The 17,082-nt window shown below is 40.4% G+C and overlaps 2 protein-coding genes across 2 annotated transcripts in view; both read left to right on the plus strand.

Annotated features, from left to right (window-relative positions):
- Positions 1–5,879, plus strand: part of DNAH12 (dynein axonemal heavy chain 12) — a 56,980-nt gene extending 51,101 nt beyond the window's left edge. The window contains exons 65-74 of the mRNA XM_080350783.1: positions 90–230; positions 689–826; positions 1,584–1,817; positions 2,211–2,396; positions 2,857–2,960; positions 3,243–3,447; positions 3,641–3,778; positions 3,898–3,989; positions 4,319–4,386; positions 5,498–5,879. Coding sequence (XP_080206909.1) covers positions 90–230; positions 689–826; positions 1,584–1,817; positions 2,211–2,396; positions 2,857–2,960; positions 3,243–3,447; positions 3,641–3,778; positions 3,898–3,989; positions 4,319–4,386; positions 5,498–5,688 — 1,497 coding nt within the window. The 3' untranslated portion in view covers positions 5,689–5,879. The remainder of the gene's footprint in view (positions 1–89; positions 231–688; positions 827–1,583; positions 1,818–2,210; positions 2,397–2,856; positions 2,961–3,242; positions 3,448–3,640; positions 3,779–3,897; positions 3,990–4,318; positions 4,387–5,497) is intronic.
- Positions 5,880–8,737: 2,858 nt separating this feature from the next.
- ASB14 (ankyrin repeat and SOCS box containing 14) lies at positions 8,738–15,298 on the plus strand (the record flags this gene model as incomplete). Its single annotated transcript, XM_080350814.1, has 9 exons — positions 8,738–8,865; positions 9,356–9,411; positions 9,948–10,079; positions 10,176–10,334; positions 11,156–11,401; positions 11,775–11,946; positions 12,572–13,115; positions 13,910–14,063; positions 14,752–15,298. The coding sequence occupies 9 exons, from the start codon at positions 8,738–8,740 to the stop codon at positions 14,943–14,945; spliced, it is 1,785 nt and encodes a 594-aa protein (XP_080206940.1). The 3' UTR covers positions 14,946–15,298.
- Positions 15,299–17,082: the final 1,784 nt, after the last annotated feature.

Genomic DNA, 17,082 nt, shown 5'->3' on the forward strand with positions numbered 1-17,082 from the left:
ACAAACACAGAGTAATGATACATTTTTATAACAATATGACATCTACTCCATACTTTCTGAATGCAGTTTGCCTATTTTTTTGTTTCTAGTTTCCAGTAACCATTCTGCAGAATGGGGTGAAGATGACAAATGAGCCTCCTACTGGTCTGCGGTTAAACCTCCTGCAGTCCTATCTTTCTGATCCTATTTCTGATCCTGAATTCTTCTCTGGCTGCCCTGAAAAAGAGCTGGTAATGTATCTCTTGACAGGTTGTTTGTTTGTCTGTCTGTTTGTTTTTAATCCACAGGGATACTGATTTCTGTCCAGCGATTGTTATAAGCTAAAATTTTTACTATGGTTGTGAGTTTTGCAATGATAAAGATGATTAGTTGAGAAACCACTCTGCCAGGTAACTTCACATGGCAATATGTAAAATGGTTTCTGAGGCTTTCTTAAGTTTCATAAATATTACACATGCGTATTACACAATGTACATAAACTGAGCGTTCATGGACGTCATTATTGAGTTGATGAGCACTGAGATCTTTTCTGGCTGAGTGATGAACCACCAAGTCAGATAACCACAGCACGCCTAATTGTTCCATCTGTTTGTACCCTAATCAAATGCTGTGTCCTCTATATAAATTACACACTAGCATGAGCATATAGGCTCATTAATAATACTTGTTTGTTTTGTTTTTCTCAAAGGTATGGGAGAAACTGCTCTTTGGCGTTTGTTTTTTCCATGCTCTTGTTCAGGAGAGAAGAAAATTTGGGCCCCTTGGTTGGAATATACCCTATGGATTTAATGAGTCAGACTTGCGAATCAGTATCAGGCAGCTGCAGGTAAAATCATCTCTTGCTACATTTAACCCCGACCTTGCGAAGTGTAGGAATGAGTTGATAGAAAGGAGTGTAGAGTTTCATCAACTGTTTGTAGATTTTTATTATTTCAGCTACAAAGGTAAGGAATGTCAGTCATATTACACATGTTTTCAAAATTACAAATGAAATAAAATAAAAAATCATAGTAAGAGTTATATTTTTGTGGTTAGTAGGACCATATATTGTTAAACAGAGCCTCAGACTATTGCTCTTCCCTAAAATGAAATGCTGAACGCTGCGTGACCTTGAGTCTTCCTCAGTCTGTGTAGAAATCCAGGAGAGCTAAAACTGTGAATTACAGAAGTTGAGGCTGAACAGTTGGAAAATGTATCAAGAAGTTAATGAAAGTGATCAGAGGGTTCTGAAGGTTGGAAGAAAAGTCACATGAAATGCACATCTCTTTATGACACAGAAAAGTGACCGCCGAGAAAGTTTAGACTGGAAAAACTATCCAGTTGTAAATAATCCAAGAAAGACTTGGATGACTTACTAATTTGGATATTTATAAGAGGCTTTTACTACTAACTCCTCTTAATTTTAAACAGTAATTTTACCTAAAAAAAAAAAATTCAGAACTTGAATTTCCAACAATTAGGGACAAAAGTCCATAAACTGCAGTTTTGCCTGCACTGTAGCTGCCAGCCCTTTAGTCCGTAGGTCACACTGCAGTCCTGCAGATATTTTGAGTGTCTAGAATTACTCATGTCTTCTGTTTCAGTTATTCATAAACGAATATAGCCAAGTTCCTTTTGAAGCAATATCTTACCTGACGGGTGAGTGCAACTACGGAGGTCGAGTGACAGACGACTGGGACAGACGTTTACTGCTGACAATGCTGGATGACTTCTATAATCCAGATATAATTGAAAATCCTCATTACATTTTTTCTCCCAGTGGCAACTATTTTGCTCCACCAAAAGGCACATATGAAGACTACATTGAGTTTATTAAGGTAAGAAGCAGCAACAAGGTTTTGAACTGTTAGAATGCTGATGCACTAAGGGCTTCTCTGTGTTATAAAGGTGGGTTTGCGGCCCATTAAACTGTGCTTGGCTCCTTGTTTGGTCCTGGCCATGGTCTAGAATGTTTCGGAGGGGGTGAGGGAATCAGTAAGTAGACAGGAGGACACAGCACAGACAGTTGAGAATTCCTTGGAGATGCCTTTCTGTGTGGTGCCGGCTCTAGCACCAGTAATACTGCCTGCAGTGCCTACCACTGCGGTCCGTACCCATCTTCGATTGAAATCAGTGCTGGTGTTTCACCCGAGTTCCTAAAGAAGACTCAGCTCTAACTCCCAGCACGCTGCTTTACCTCCTGCACACGTTCATTGTTTATTTTGTCTTAGGGTCTTCCCTTTACTCAGCAACCAGAGATATTTGGTTTGCACGAAAATGTGGATATCTCAAAAGATCTTCAGCAAACTAAGATCATCTTTGAATCTCTGCTTTTAACGCAAGGGGGAGGCGCTCAGGGAACTTCTGGAGGTGGTGACAGCACTCTGTATGACATTGCAGATGATATCCTCGGCAAGGTATTGTATTATACCAATTACTCCAGTTTGTCTTTTTACAAAGCAGAAATGCTTTAACCAGAATCTTCAGTGTCAAATTGATTTCATGTTGAAAGGAAAACCTCCTGGGAGGAATTTAGTGTGATATGAAAGTAATAAATAGGTAGGAGATAGGAGATAGAAACTGGAGCAAACCCAGCTTGGAAGAACAGTTGATTCATTCATGTGAACTAGTTTAAAATTAATAAAATTTAATTGTGTTTAGAACTTTTCCTGATATGAAAAAATCTAGGTTGTTTTAAAGATATAAGCACAACTTTTAAAAACCCGTTTTTTAAGTTAAATACTGTATTGATAAGATACTTTTCAGAAAGTTTTATGGTGTTTATTACTCTGCCATTTTTCACATTTGCATACTTTTAATATAATTCCAGTGCATAATGATATATGGAATGATTTCCAAATATGCTGTCATTTTCAGCTTCCAAATGATTTTGACATTGAAAGTAGCCTAAGTAAATATCCTGTGAGGTATGAAGAAAGTATGAACACTGTGTTGGTGCAAGAAATGGAAAGATTCAACAAGTAAGAGTATTATATTTTATTAAATGTATCCGAAATAATTGCATTTGCAGAAAAAGCTTTTTTTCGAATCATACATTGTAAACCCTATCTTGTATGAAATGGTATTTATTTATTTTGTTCCCTTCTAATTGTCTGCAGTGATATCTGCAGTGAAGCACCATTACTCCTCGTGGGAAGTCAGAATGTAGGACAGATATTAGGAAAAATGACCTTTTCTTCCAGTGGGCATGTCTTGTTTTACAAATCAGAACATGGAAATTTAGTTTTATTTTTTATTTCTAGTTTAATCCGAACGATTCGCATTACGCTAATTAACCTGAAGAAAGCCATTAAAGGGCTGGTGGTTATGGATGCCCAGCTGGAGGCTGTGTGTGGCAGCCTGCTGGTCGGAAAAGTTCCTGAGAAGTGGGCAAAACGTTCATACCCAAGTCTGAAGCCACTGGGGAGCTATATTCTAGATCTTCTACAAAGGCTGAGATTTTTACAGGTAATGTACAAGAGGCAGTAATACCAATTATTTAATCTGCTACTTCATGCCATTTGTCCTTTACACTAAAAGAGTATTGGGAAAAGAGTGATAGATTTCACTTAGATTTTCGAGTACAGTTTGTAGAAAATTGTCAAGCAATGTGGGATTTTTCTTTTTCTGATTATTGAATATGTCATTTTCCTCTTTCCAGGACTGGTATGAATTAGGGAAGCCCACGGTTTTCTGGCTGTCCGGATTCTATTTTACTCAAGCTTTCTTAACTGGAGCGATGCAAAATTACGCTAGAAAGCACAGGATCCCTATTGACCTTCTAGGATATGAATTTCAGGTAAAGATCAATGATATTATTCTCATTTTGGATTGATCTTCTGAAAATTGGCTATCGGCGTAGTATCTCAAAAAGCAAACAGCTGTGAAAGTTCAACAACATGGAATCCTTTCTTGTAGGTTATTCCTCAGGATACTGCTGACAGTGCACCAGAAGATGGTGTTTATATCCACGGGTTATTTTTGGATGGAGCTCGCTGGGACAGGATCAAGTCAGTAACAAAGTGTTTTACTATGGTGCTCTTAGGTGCTCAAACAAGATTTGTTTAAATATTTAAAGTGATAATTTTCATATTATTGAAATAACACACCACATGAAATACCCTTTCATGTATGGAAAATGAGGAAGAAAAGTAAAGACCCCACACACTTGCACACACACACACACACACACACACAAAACAGAACAAACAAACAGCAACAGCAAAAGCCAAACAGAATGCCCAACATCAGGCAAACAACTACCCAAATACACACACCAAAACTCTCTTTGGCTTAACACCAAGCCACCAATAATGAATTTGTTGCTTTCTCTCACTAGGGGAATTTTAGCCGAGCAGCATCCCAAAGTGCTGTTTGACGCGATGCCAATCATTTGGATAAAACCAAGTGAGTATCATTTCTATGAAGTATGTGCTATTCAACAAGAAATTGCAACACTCAATTCCTTTTTTACAGAAGATCAATGCTTCCACCCTACCAGAGTACCCAAATGTGCACGGAATTCATGTGCATCTGACCTAGGACTTCTTCAGCAAATATTGGGCTGCTGCTTTGACTCAATCTCATCTCATCTGAGCAACGGGCCTGTCCCGCTCCCCGTGGATGTTTGTACTTATGGATTAGACAAAAGGACTAGTGAAGTGAATTTTTTTGTAAATATGTTTAGGTGCTGCCAAATCCATTTTTCAACCAGAAGTTAATTTGGATAGGAAAGCACGTGGTGCTTGAACCGCTGGCTCTACTTGAGGGGAATTTTTGATTGATTTGCAGGGACTGTCTTACCTCACATGCTTTAGTAAAGTTTGCTCAGGTTATTTTTATGCTAGTTGTCTGTCATACTATAGAGAAATATTTTCTATAACTCCTGTTCTCTTTGATCAGGATCTGTAAATCCCTGGTTTTATTTATTCACTCAAGCAGCACTTTCTATTGCAACTGTGGCAACATAAATGTTATTAGGCGGTCTTACAGAGTTTCCATTTGTTCTGCCTGTGCTTTCCCTTGAGGTGGGGTGAATCTGCTCCGACATGCAGGGGTTTAGATTGTGCTTGTGAGCAGTCCAGGCTGGCACTGAGTCCCTGTGGAGCTGTGTCCTTGGGTCTCCAGTGGCTTGAGTTGCAGTTGGGTTCTGTGGCTGCTGCACCAGGATTCTGGTGGAGCTCTTAAGAGTTCAGGTATAAACTGTGCTTAAATATGTAACTATTCAGATTTTTAGTGTGTTTTTGAATGATTATGAAGCTGGTAGAAGCACAGAAAGGCATCCAGCCCTGAAAACAAATTGTAGTTGAACTAGTTGGGTTTAAAACCAAAACAAACCACACAAGAAAACACAGCACAAGCCACCTAATTCTATTGTGTTACTCACAAAGCAATTTTGCGTTTTTATTTAGCTTTAAGGATGTTACTGTAAGTACTTAATATTTGTACATAGGTTATGCTTCCATCAATAGATTTGCTGAATGTAATATATTATTTTGGGTTTTTTGTTTTTTTGAAGCTCCAAAATCGGACATAAAGAAATCTAATGCATATGTTTGCCCACTCTACAAGACAAGCGAGCGCAAAGGAGTCTTATCTACCACTGGACACTCTACTAACTTTGTCATTGCTCTGACGCTGGCCACGGATAAGCCCGTGCAGCACTGGATCAAGCGAGGCGTCGCGCTGCTCTGCCAGCTGGACGACTGAGCCGGGCCGGCTCACACCCAGACTGCACACCAGCCTGCTCTTTGTGCTGCTTTACAGAGGAAATGGAACGTACTTTGGTTTTTATATTAAAAGAGGACATGCAAATATTTTTTGACCCATAATATTTTGTCTTAAATAAGTACGTATTAGTATTAGCATTTTTACAAACTATACAAGATACAGCAAGGATTTTAGCCTTTGGTAATATTATTAATGTGTAAGCACTGATTTTATGCATTAGTTTAATATTACAAAATATGTCTTCATAGAATATTACAATAGTCTGCACTTTGAAAGAAACATTACAGTTAATGAACTTGTAGCATTAAGAGTACTGAAAAGTGAATGGAAAGGTGGTAGGTAAGTTTTGGGGGTTCCATCTGGATTTATATATATATAGTGTACGTTCTGTCATAGCAACAATGAAGAGTGAAGTATGAGAGAAATCATTCGCTATCTATTGCAGGTACTTCTGATGTCTTCCTCCTTCAGCAAATTTGTCTTTTCAGGATTTAATTCAGATATTCTGCTTTCTGTAAGGTTTGTTCTTTTTGAAAAGAGTTTCTGTGACGAATAAATCATAAAATCTCCCTTGTGACCCCCTGCCACAAAGTGTTACCTGTTTCCCCGTTGCTGCACAGTGGCAGACCTGTTTCAGTTCCCTCACTGATTCTGCACTTTCCGCCCTCCCCCCAAAAGCCAAACACACGCGACTGAAGCATTCTCCCTCCATCTCCTCTGTTAAAGCACCCTTTCCACCTTGCATTCAGACACAGCCACCATCATTGCTTTCTAAGGATCCCTCTGTAAAATCCAGTAGGACTAAACTGAGCACCTGACAGTCTCAGTCCATCCCACCTTCCCTGTTAGAACCGGCTCCGTGTCCCTCATTTCCCCCTGCTGGGTGTCACACCAGCCTGGGGCTGTCTTGCTGAAACTGCTTTTCCCTTTAAAGACTCTACATGTTTATCTTTTGATTGTTCTTCTATCAATATGCAAATTGTGATTCAGCATTCAGAAACACATAGTAACTTTTACTAGAGTTCTTGCTTGATTTGCTTATGTTTACTTTTATTTGGTTTAGTCTTATTCTTTTAAGCAAAGTCCTAACAGTATCTTCAGTTTACTCTCTCAGGAAAGCACTAAAGAATGTTCTTTCCAAAATGTAATAGTTATTACTGATAGTTCTCAATCCAAAAACTTTTAACGAGAGTACTTTAACAAAGAAACTGGGCTTTTAATTCCTTTTGCTGTCCCCATTTGTCAGGCCAGATTATAACCATAACTAACCCGTATGAAAGAAACGTGGAGAAAGTCCCAGAGGATCTTATGATCGGGTATTTATAGTCAGCTATTAATGGACGGAGGCTCTACTGAGATCGTTTTCAATCCTGAAAAGATCAGTTTCAATTTAATAATCACTTCTTCAAAGTGTGAGGTCTTCCCTCCTTCGGAAGGTGAGGAAAACAGTGTATTTTCTCAATTCATAGGAAAATTGGTATTTTTTTTTTGGAAAAAATAGTCTAGATTTAAAATGTTTCTGTACTCGTACTATAGCTACAACTGAATACTAACAGTTATTTGTGTGCATATTAGTATGTTTCTGGTTTTTGCTGCATGTACAAATACAGACGAGGCCTTGCAGTCACACGTTGGGTGGATCAGGTAACTCGTTAGCTGGTGCAGCTTTGCTGTGAATCGCTGCTGCTCAACTTTAGGTTGTTTCTAGAATTATTCCAGACCTTTCAGTGACATGCTGACAACTTCTTCCATTTTTCTGTGCTCATTCATTTTGCTAATTTATTTATTTGCTTTGAGTTTTCCTCACTCATTTTATTTTACTTTGCTCTGTATTTTTGGTTATTCTTTTCAGGGCAACTCTCTTGAAAGACAAAAGTGGAGGTTTTAATAAGGTAAAAGAGACGAGAGGTTTGAGCCTAACAGAACGCTCGTGAGTTTAATCTATAATAGCATGCAGCTGAATAGACAAGATAATAGTGTGGTTGCTTATGCATATAACAGTGTACATCTACACACATTATACTATTTAATGATTGAATTGATTGTTAATATTTTTATGATTGCTTCATAAGTTTTAACATTTAGACTTAACAAATACTGTCAATAGGGTTTATTCCTGTGCTCCATTGTTTGTATTACAATCTTAAAAGAGTAAAAATATTTTTAATTGACCCCCCCTTTTTTTTAATTAATTAACTGCATTGTGTTTAGACCAGTGTGTTTTATTTCTGCCTGTATTTGGACATATATTGTGGCAGTATTTTATATATATTCCTTACCAGGATTAGAAAATCGGGCATGCATTGATGGAGAATGTGGAATTGTAAGTTCACGTGTTCTGCGTGGCTGTAGGTTACGTGCATGGAGCGCTGAAGTTGGTTGTCTCTCAAGCATGGAGTCTGATATTGTTTCAGTTGGAAGGTTGATGCACATAATGGCACAAACCCACATACAAGATACGGCCCTGACGATATCTTTGCTGAAACAGTTTGAACAAAAGCTATTACTACAAGATGTCATGTCCTTCACTCGCCCTTCACCACCAAGGCCCTCTGAGAATACACCGACACAACATCCCAGTCTTACTGTGCATCTGATTTCCTACTAAGGAAACATCAGAGCACAACTGTGATGGCATTTGAGTGTCCAAAAGACTTAACAGGGAATGACTATTTATCTGAAAACTCAGTTTTACCTATTTTTGTTGCTTTCTTACAAGTAATGCCAGAACAAGGAGCTATTCTGTATGTTTGGTGTGTGAACAGGAGACATGGTGGAATAGAAAACCTTAACTCGCTTCTAAATAGAATAACTCTGTGCAGCACAAACTGAAATACTTGAGAGAAAACTGGAGCTTGAGATAGAGAAGTTCAGATTCATTTATTTTAAGCTCTGTTTCATCTCTCTTGATACTTAAACAGTGGTTGCTATTTTTGTTACTTCAGATTTAACCTGAAGATTTAACATCTGCTTCCAATCGAAAGCAGCATTTCCCTACAAAAAGTGACCTCGGTTGTGCTGCTTTGCCATGTATAATTCTACGTATATGCTTGATGATCGGTCCGATGATGAAATCCCCACCCAACGAGCTATTGAGGAGAGCTTGCAAGACAGGCAGAAAATGGAAACAAGTAGCAGTGCAACAGAGGATGGAAGGTAAGAAGTTATTACTTCCATTTCGAGCATTCTCTTGGCATTATTATAAGCATGTAGTAACCCTATTTTCCTTTGTGACTCCATATGTTGGATTGCTCTGACCTCGTCTCATGGATACTGGAAACCACTCGCTTGTTCTGAGTTCTCCCTTAAAAATTACACCAATTTCCTTGAAAATATGGAATGAATGAAACTTTCAGGTGATGGTTTACATCAATATCTAAATGAGTACAAGGCTTTATGAAGATGTGCTGTAAAAGTATATGGTACCATTCCATCATTTTCATGTTTAATTTCTTGGTGTGAAAAATCCAGTGTTTATAGTGGCAGAGGAAGACCAACAAAAACTGTATTTTAGTGTGTTAAACCCTGACAAAACCTTACGTATCTTACAGAAATCTAACGTGTAGTCTAGACTTGGCTATTAAAATTATATCCTGAACTTCACATTAATTTTTACTTCTCGCTTCATTTTTTTCTGTTTCTGCAGTTTCCAGTACATTGCAAGTAAAGAGCGTGGAAAGATAATGGCAGCAATTCGGACAGGTGAGTACAAATACTCTGCGCTGAGCCTACGCCCCACAGAATCTCTGGGGTGTTGCACTATTGACGGGATAAAAACCATGAGCAGAAACCAGGCCTCTGCTTAAACGGCCTTTCCAGCCAAGAGAGTTTTGCTGTTTCTTGATGAGAAATAAAATTGGAAACATAATAATCTGTGTTGGTTAAAGTTCCAGTAAGATTGTTAGTAAAACCAGGAATAACGAGATATGTCCCAACCCTGTTAAATCAGCTTCATTTTATTTTTGCCAACCTAAATATTTTTTCCTACGGTTTCACTAGGACACCTGTTTACTTTACACACTAAACTTCCATGCACTATTGCTCGTAAGAGAGGATTATATTTGAAATATTTAAGTCATTAATTTTAAGTAAGTTTTTTCAATGTATAATTCAAAATGCCTTGTGAGCTGATGTCAGTCATTGATTTTCCTTGCCCATAAACCACCCTCTGAGAAAAAATTGCTTGATGTGTATTTTATGTTGAGTAATGGGAATGTGTCTGTCTTAAAACATCCCAGGCCAAGAAGAGGCCTTGACAAAGCTGGTGGGGCACAGCTCTGCTTTTGAAGAAGCCGATGTGCAGGGCTGGCTTCCCCTGCATGAAGCCGCAGCACAGCCGAATAAGAACATCCTTGCAATAACTCTGAAAGGTACGGAGTCCTTCTGGTTTTCCACCAAAAAGCTCTACAGAGTCGAGTCTGATGAATTGTCCAGCTTCAAATGTGTTCTGCTCTTCTGTATTTCAGCCTCCTGCGCCAGCACCTGGGAACAGACCACTCTGAAAGGGGAGACGCCTCTCCTGGTGGCAGTAAGAAACTGCTTTGTAGACAATGTCCGCCTTCTCCTGCTCAATGGCTGCAACCCCAACGTTAAGAATGAAGAGGGAGACTCTCCTTTGTTTATAGGTGAATGCCTTATTTAGGGGTGGAGTGGTGAGGGAATGAAGTGAGATTATAAATTCTTGGTTCACTTCTCTTTGAATTTTTTTAATTGAAGAAGAAGGTTATGTACATCATATCACTCTCAGTGTGAATGCCATTTTAATTTAATCATGCCCAAGAAGGGTCATTCTTGATTTGTAAAGAACCAGTCCTAATATTTTGCCAAGATGTTTGTCAAAAATGTTCATTTCATTTGCTTCCCCCATTTGGGGCTGTGATGCTCCTGTTCATACGGAGTCCTGGCCTCACTGTTCTACCCCACGCAGCCTTGAAGATCAAAGAGAGGAGGAGGGAAAGGTGCTGCCTGTTCATTCCATTCACTGGAGCCAAACCAAATTACTCTTTTAATATCCTTACTGACTTAACAGACGATGCTTATTAAGCTAAGAAGGCTTATGACACAGTCATTTTAAACTTTGTTTCACGTTGTGGTAACTGCTCATGAAGATGAAGCAGAGCTCTCTGAGCTGAGTACCAAGTCCCCGCGTATCGTTTCCATGCGAGGAAAACTGCACTCTGTTGCATTACCAACCACAACAAAGGATTACAGAGCAAAAAAGAGATCACTGTAAAATTATTAATTTGTATAGTTAACATTATTTTGGCAACAAAGAACAGACTTATTGAAAAATGAAACCTTTTGATGCAGTGTGACATTTCTGAGTGTGTAAATAGTGCTGCCAGGAACAGCTCGACCTCTCCTGGGCTGCCACAGAACAGGAGCCGTAATGCCTAGAGTAGTGCTGAACAAAATGCTGGCTGATACTTCACTTACTGTCTTACAGCAGTTAGACGTGATTCGTATCAGATTGCCTCCTTGTTGATAAATTCTGGCGCCAAAGTGAACCTGCGGTGTGTCCACGAGAGGACTGCCCTGCACGAGGCCGCCAGGCTGGGCAGGAAGGACCTGGTGATGCTGCTGCTCCGTTCCGGGGCTGACCCGGACCCTCGCAGCGGGTACGGGCTCACGCCTCTGGCACTGGCTGCGCAGATCGGACACACGGAAATTATGGAGCTCTTATTGCAAAGAGGTGAGACTTTATCATGTAGGATGTTATAGGAAGAGAAGGCTGGGGTGGGGGGTTCTATTTTGCCAGTGTTACAAGTATCTGATTGATGGTGTGAAGAAGGCACAGACAGATTCTTCTCAGCGGTGCCCAGGAACAGGACAATGGGCACCAGCTGAAATCCAGCAAATTCTGTTTTACTGGGTGATTGTTTTCAAAGCAATTTGGACCTTCTTGTTCCCAGGATCAAGGATCCAACATGAAGGTTTATACCCATGGTGGTTTTGTTTGATGAAGAATAGTATCCACAGTACAGTGTCACTGGAGGGCTGGAGATACGAATCACTGCTGGCTATTTACAGTGACTCCTGTGAAAATCCTTGATGCTTTTTTCCAGGTGCGGATGTTCTTAACCAGGCGAGGGATTGCGCTTCTGTGCTGTTCGAAGCAGCGGGAGGGGGAAATCCAGATTCCCTGAGTCTCTTGCTAGAATATGGAGCTGATGCCAATGTACCAAAGCACTCGGGTCATTTGCCAATCCACAGAGCTGCATATAGAGGACACTTTCTGTGAGTTAATATATTTGAAGGTTAAGGGTTCTCCCTGGTTTAAAGACAGGAAGGTTGCTGGAAGATATTAATGCTAAGATCACAACTAGTAACTAAGAAACAAGTCTTCAATTCTAGGAATGTTTCCTTGTGGTTAAGAATCTGAGAATTCTTAATTCCTATGTTCATATTCATATATATTAATTAAATTATATTTAAATTTAAATGTATATATTATGTATTACATGTATTAATATTGTAATATAGTATAGTCCATTAATTTCCTAATTCCTGTAGGTTAAGCAATAACACTGTGTTCCTGACATTCAGGAAAAGCTTTTATTGAGAAGAAATAACTTTTCTTCTATCAAGGAGTAGGGTTGTTTGTGAAAAATACTATAATAGAACAATATTTTATGTGTAGTAGGTGTAAAGTCAGTATCCATTGCTGGCTAACAATTGAATCGTTAGCAATTAAAAGCAATGCAGAGGTGTAGCATGCCATGGTACTGATTTGGGAGACTAAAACAATTGTAGAGAGTCATGATGGACTTTGAAGCCCAGCAACACAGAGGAATTCAGAGACTGATGTAGGTGAAGCACTGTGTTTAAGATTCTGAGATTCTTCTTTTTTTAAAATCCTTAGAGCCCTAAAAAATTTAGTTCCAGTTACTGATTTTGATGCCATTAAAGAAAGCGGGATAAGTCCAGTTCACTCAGCAGCAGCAGGAGCACATCCTCAGTGCCTTGAATTTCTCCTCAAATCTGGGTTTGATGCCAATTTTATGCTGGATCAAAGAGTTCGCAAAGGCTACGATGACCACCGCAAATCGGCCTTGTACTTCGCGGTGTCCAACGGGGACATCTCCTCAGCACAGTTGCTGCTGGACGCCGGAGCCCTGCCAAACCAGGATCCCATCAACTGCCTGCAAATAGCCTTGAGAATGGGCAACTACGAGTTAATGAATCTGCTGCTCCGACACGGTGCTAACGTCAATTACTTCTGCCGGGTGAATACAACACACTTCCCATCAGCTCTGCAGTACGCGCTGAAGGACGAAGTCATGCTGAGGATGCTGATGAACTACGGGTACGATGTGCAGCGCTGCTTCGACTGCCCGCGTGGGAACAGTTCACATGCCCAGTACGTGACTGATGGCTGGACTTCTACTGTCATCAAAGATACAATGGTAACTATATCGAATGGCTTCATATGGTGTTTTACTGCCAGTATCCTTCCTAAAACTAAATGAAAATGGACTTAATGCAGCGTCAGAAAATGAAGTTTTGAAACTGTAAGGCAGTTTACACATAAAGTAGGAATAGACAAGGCTTTAAAAAGAAATAGATGTTGCCACAGGACCTGGTCTGATTCATGACAGCAAATGATCAAAACCAATATTTTTTAATTGTGAAAATGTAGCTAATAATATGCTAATGATCAGTACGGAATTGGCTCTCGGGGCAGTCTCGTCCCTGCTGCGGACGCTGGGATTTGCAGGCTGGGTTGTCCTGTACCATAACACCCATCCTGGCTGCTGGTGTGATAATGAACCTGGACCCAGATAAAAAGGTTCCTCGTGTTCTGTAGTTTGTGACGTCCACTCGAACCCAATAAACCCAACTTTGACCTGAAGACCAGGGGGTGTGGCAGGTACTGGGCTGGCGTGTCCCCCGGTCAGCAGGACACAGTCTGAATTCCACTCAGGGGGAGGTAGCACTTCTTTTTAAGCACTTAGTTACCAACTAGCCTGCTGCTTAAGTTCATTTTTGGGTCTAGTACAAAATAACTGTATCTCAGACTTTCAGATTCTACTAGTGAGGCTTAACGCAGACTGCAACAACCCCTGAACATCCCGGCTGCCCCAACGCTCTTTCTTCCTGGCGTTCTGCTGGAGTTACTTCACTGCTCTTGCCCTGCAGAGGTGGAAGGAATTTACAGGAGTATTGACTAATATCCTATTAAATGTTTTGTTTCTAACAGTTCTGTGAAGTGATAACCTTGTCATGGTTGAAGCATCTGTCGGGGAAAGTCGTGCGAGTGATGTTAGATTACGTCGATCACGTCCACATCTGCGGGAAGCTGGAAGCAGTTCTCAAAGAACAGGAACTCTGGCCAGACATCAATTCCATTTTAAGTAAGTATCTGGTGTTTACATTTGAGTTTACAAGCAAGCAGTTTGGGGATTAGGAACTTTTTTGTCTATTTTAGTTTGCATTTTCCTTACCTCAGACTGGTGCTTTTTCTTCACCCTTGTCAAGTCAAAAGTTGTTTTGACAGTAAGAGACCTCTCAAGCCAGAATCAGTCTGTGTGGGATCTCAGTCTCCCTGGGAAGCCTGACAGTAACCACACAATGTGTATAGAGCTCTTGGGAACTTGAATTACAAATAGACAACCCGATCCTCTTCACGGGGAGAAAAGCTTTTCCCCTTCTTCAAGTTGATGGAACAAATCTCGTGATTTACTGCTTTTCATTGAGGGATTTAATTCTAATCTAGATTAATTCTTTGTCCTTTTTGTTTGTACACATAGTAGTGACTCATAATTCTACTTTTAGTGTCTTCTTTGAGTTGACAGAAAACTGGCACCAATTATTTGGGGATAAAGCACATTCCTCAAGCTTTACTACTTAAACTTGCAGTAGCCTACATTCAGTCAACATGGCAAGAATGAAATCGGTTGATTTAGCTGCCAGTGATTATAGCTGAGATGTCTGGGCTGAAGTGAAAAGGCTGATCCAGACAGGTCCGATTTTCCAGGTAGGGAGAGTATTGAACAAAATTTAATTAATAACTTAGTAATATCAATGTCACCTCATTTGTAGCAAATCCTCGCTCTCTGAAGCATCTTTGTCGTCTGAAGATACGGGACTGCATGGGGCGGCTGCGTCTGCGTTGTCCTGTCTTCATGACCTTCCTCCCGCTGCCCAACTGCCTGAAGGACTACATCCTGTACAAGGAGTACGACCTGTACGGGCAGGAGAGCTTCACGGGCACCTACAGCCTCAACTGTACATAATTATTAGTTCTGTAGATGGAAGGGAACATTGACGTGGATGAGACTGTCTTATGCGGCTGCTTTTTAGTTTTGGGATTTGATCTCCTATGTATATTAAGGAATACCAGCATTGCCCCCTGAAGAAAATGGGGAGAACTCCAAAATGTAAGTACTGGCGATCCCATTCTATGTATCTACTGGAATATCAATTTTCTCAAAGTTTTATGGCGAGTATTTTAAACGCTTAGTGTGAACAGTTTAAGGAACTGAGAAACATAGGGCTGCAAACCCTGCGTTATCTCAGTGACAGCCTGTTGTAACATAACGCTGCCCCGTTGCAGAGTTTAACTCTGACTTTAGTTAAAGTGCAGAGACTCAACTAAAACCAGGAGGGGACATAGTTCTTCTTTTTCTCTTGTACTTCCCTTTCTCCTGCCACGTAGTTTTTATTTGTGAAGTTCTGCATTGATGTTCTCAAGAGCAGCCTGAGTAGATTTTTTTTCCACTGAATTGAGCAATCCCACATTCTAAGCAGGGAAATGGGATTAACAGCTCCAGCAACCTCTGCTTGCCACAGCAGCTGCTGTGAAATACCGAGGCTTCAACAGGGCAGCGCTTCCGAAAGACATGTTAGTTCCGCATCTCATTCTCAGGTATTGATATGTCTCATCCATTATCCATTCGGATTCCTCTCTCTAGCAGTAGGTTTTCCTGGTACAGTGCTGTCCAAAAGCACGCTGGCAAACCTGGGAGCTTCTTTTCATGTTGGTGGAGCTCAAGCTCTCGCAGCGCTATCTGGCAGCAGTCACGGCTGCCTTGGGAAGTCGTCCACAGCCCCCCCAGCCCTCCTCTTCTTTATAAGAATACTGCACATGTCCATATCTTACAGGAAAAATAGTTCATCAACACACGTGGCATTAGTAGTATTTATTCCTTCATTATCAAGTAAGCATAGATTTTTTTTTTTCTAGTTATACATGCATCTTTATCACAGAAGTTACATAATTCAAAAGTCTGCTTTTCCTCAGAAAATTCTACAAACCTTACAAAATACAAATTTAACCATAATGTAGTTATGACCCACTGCTTTTTACATGGTGTTTATCATATAATAAACTAACAAAGCCCATGAGGATAAGTATCGGTACCCATGTGAATGGTTGTGCTGGTAGAGCCTCTGTACATGTGAGTAAGTGTGACTGTTGCCATCCCAGCTCCGCAGAGCTGCACGCTGTCTGGGCCTGCACCACGTGCGCTGCACAGCTAACCGGGCAGGGATTTGCTTCTCTGTTCAGTCTTTGATTGTTGCAAAAATAAATTATCAGCATTCCCAAGTACAATAATTTCCTCTGAGGTTATCTGGCTCATATGACTAAAATTAAGAGAGCTGAGATACACTTTGACAACAGAGGGGTATAACTGTGTGTTACAACTGTGGTTAATGGAAGGGAACGCATCCTGTCACCAATAACGATACTTCCTGGAAGTCAGTATTATGAAAAAGGCAGGTGGATTTTGCATCAGTACAAATCCCACCCAGAAAGTTACTCGAGTTCAGCTTTTATTTAACCTACAACACGCCGACTGAAGCCCTGGCATCGTACATTGACTATCCATGTTTCAGAGACTGAGAAAGAACAATCAGCACTGACCCAAGCGTGCCAAGGGAGGGGCTCTGTCCAGCTGCGCGGGAAAGCGTGCGCGTCAGTCTCAACACCGCAAAAATCACTTACACGGCTCTGGTACGGGACCAATCCAGAACGTCAGCGTAAGAATTTGACCACTCAACTGTATTACAAAAATGACCTGAAAGATTGTACAAAACCCTTGGCTTGCAATAGAAACTTCATCAGGAATACAAGTGCATTCACAAGGACACACCGACGTATTCTTGTCATGACAACTTGATACCACTGTGGCAGAAACAAACCACCCACTACTGCTTGGTTAAAAACAAAAGCCTTGGAGACTACAGACTTGCAAGAAATTTTGTAAAATAAGGTAAAAGAAAGAATATAAAATATTAGCTCGTGCTGTTAGAATTGCTCTCGCAGCTTTCGTCACTGTCCCAGATGCTTTTAGAGATTTTTGCTTATTTTACACCAGCAAAACTCTCCTAAACAAACAGAAAACCCCCTCATTTCATCCATGCATGTCC

The sequence above is a fragment of the Nesoenas mayeri genome (assembly GCF_963082525.1).
Source record: "Nesoenas mayeri genome assembly, chromosome: 10".
Classification (NCBI taxonomy): domain Eukaryota; kingdom Metazoa; phylum Chordata; class Aves; order Columbiformes; family Columbidae; genus Nesoenas; species Nesoenas mayeri.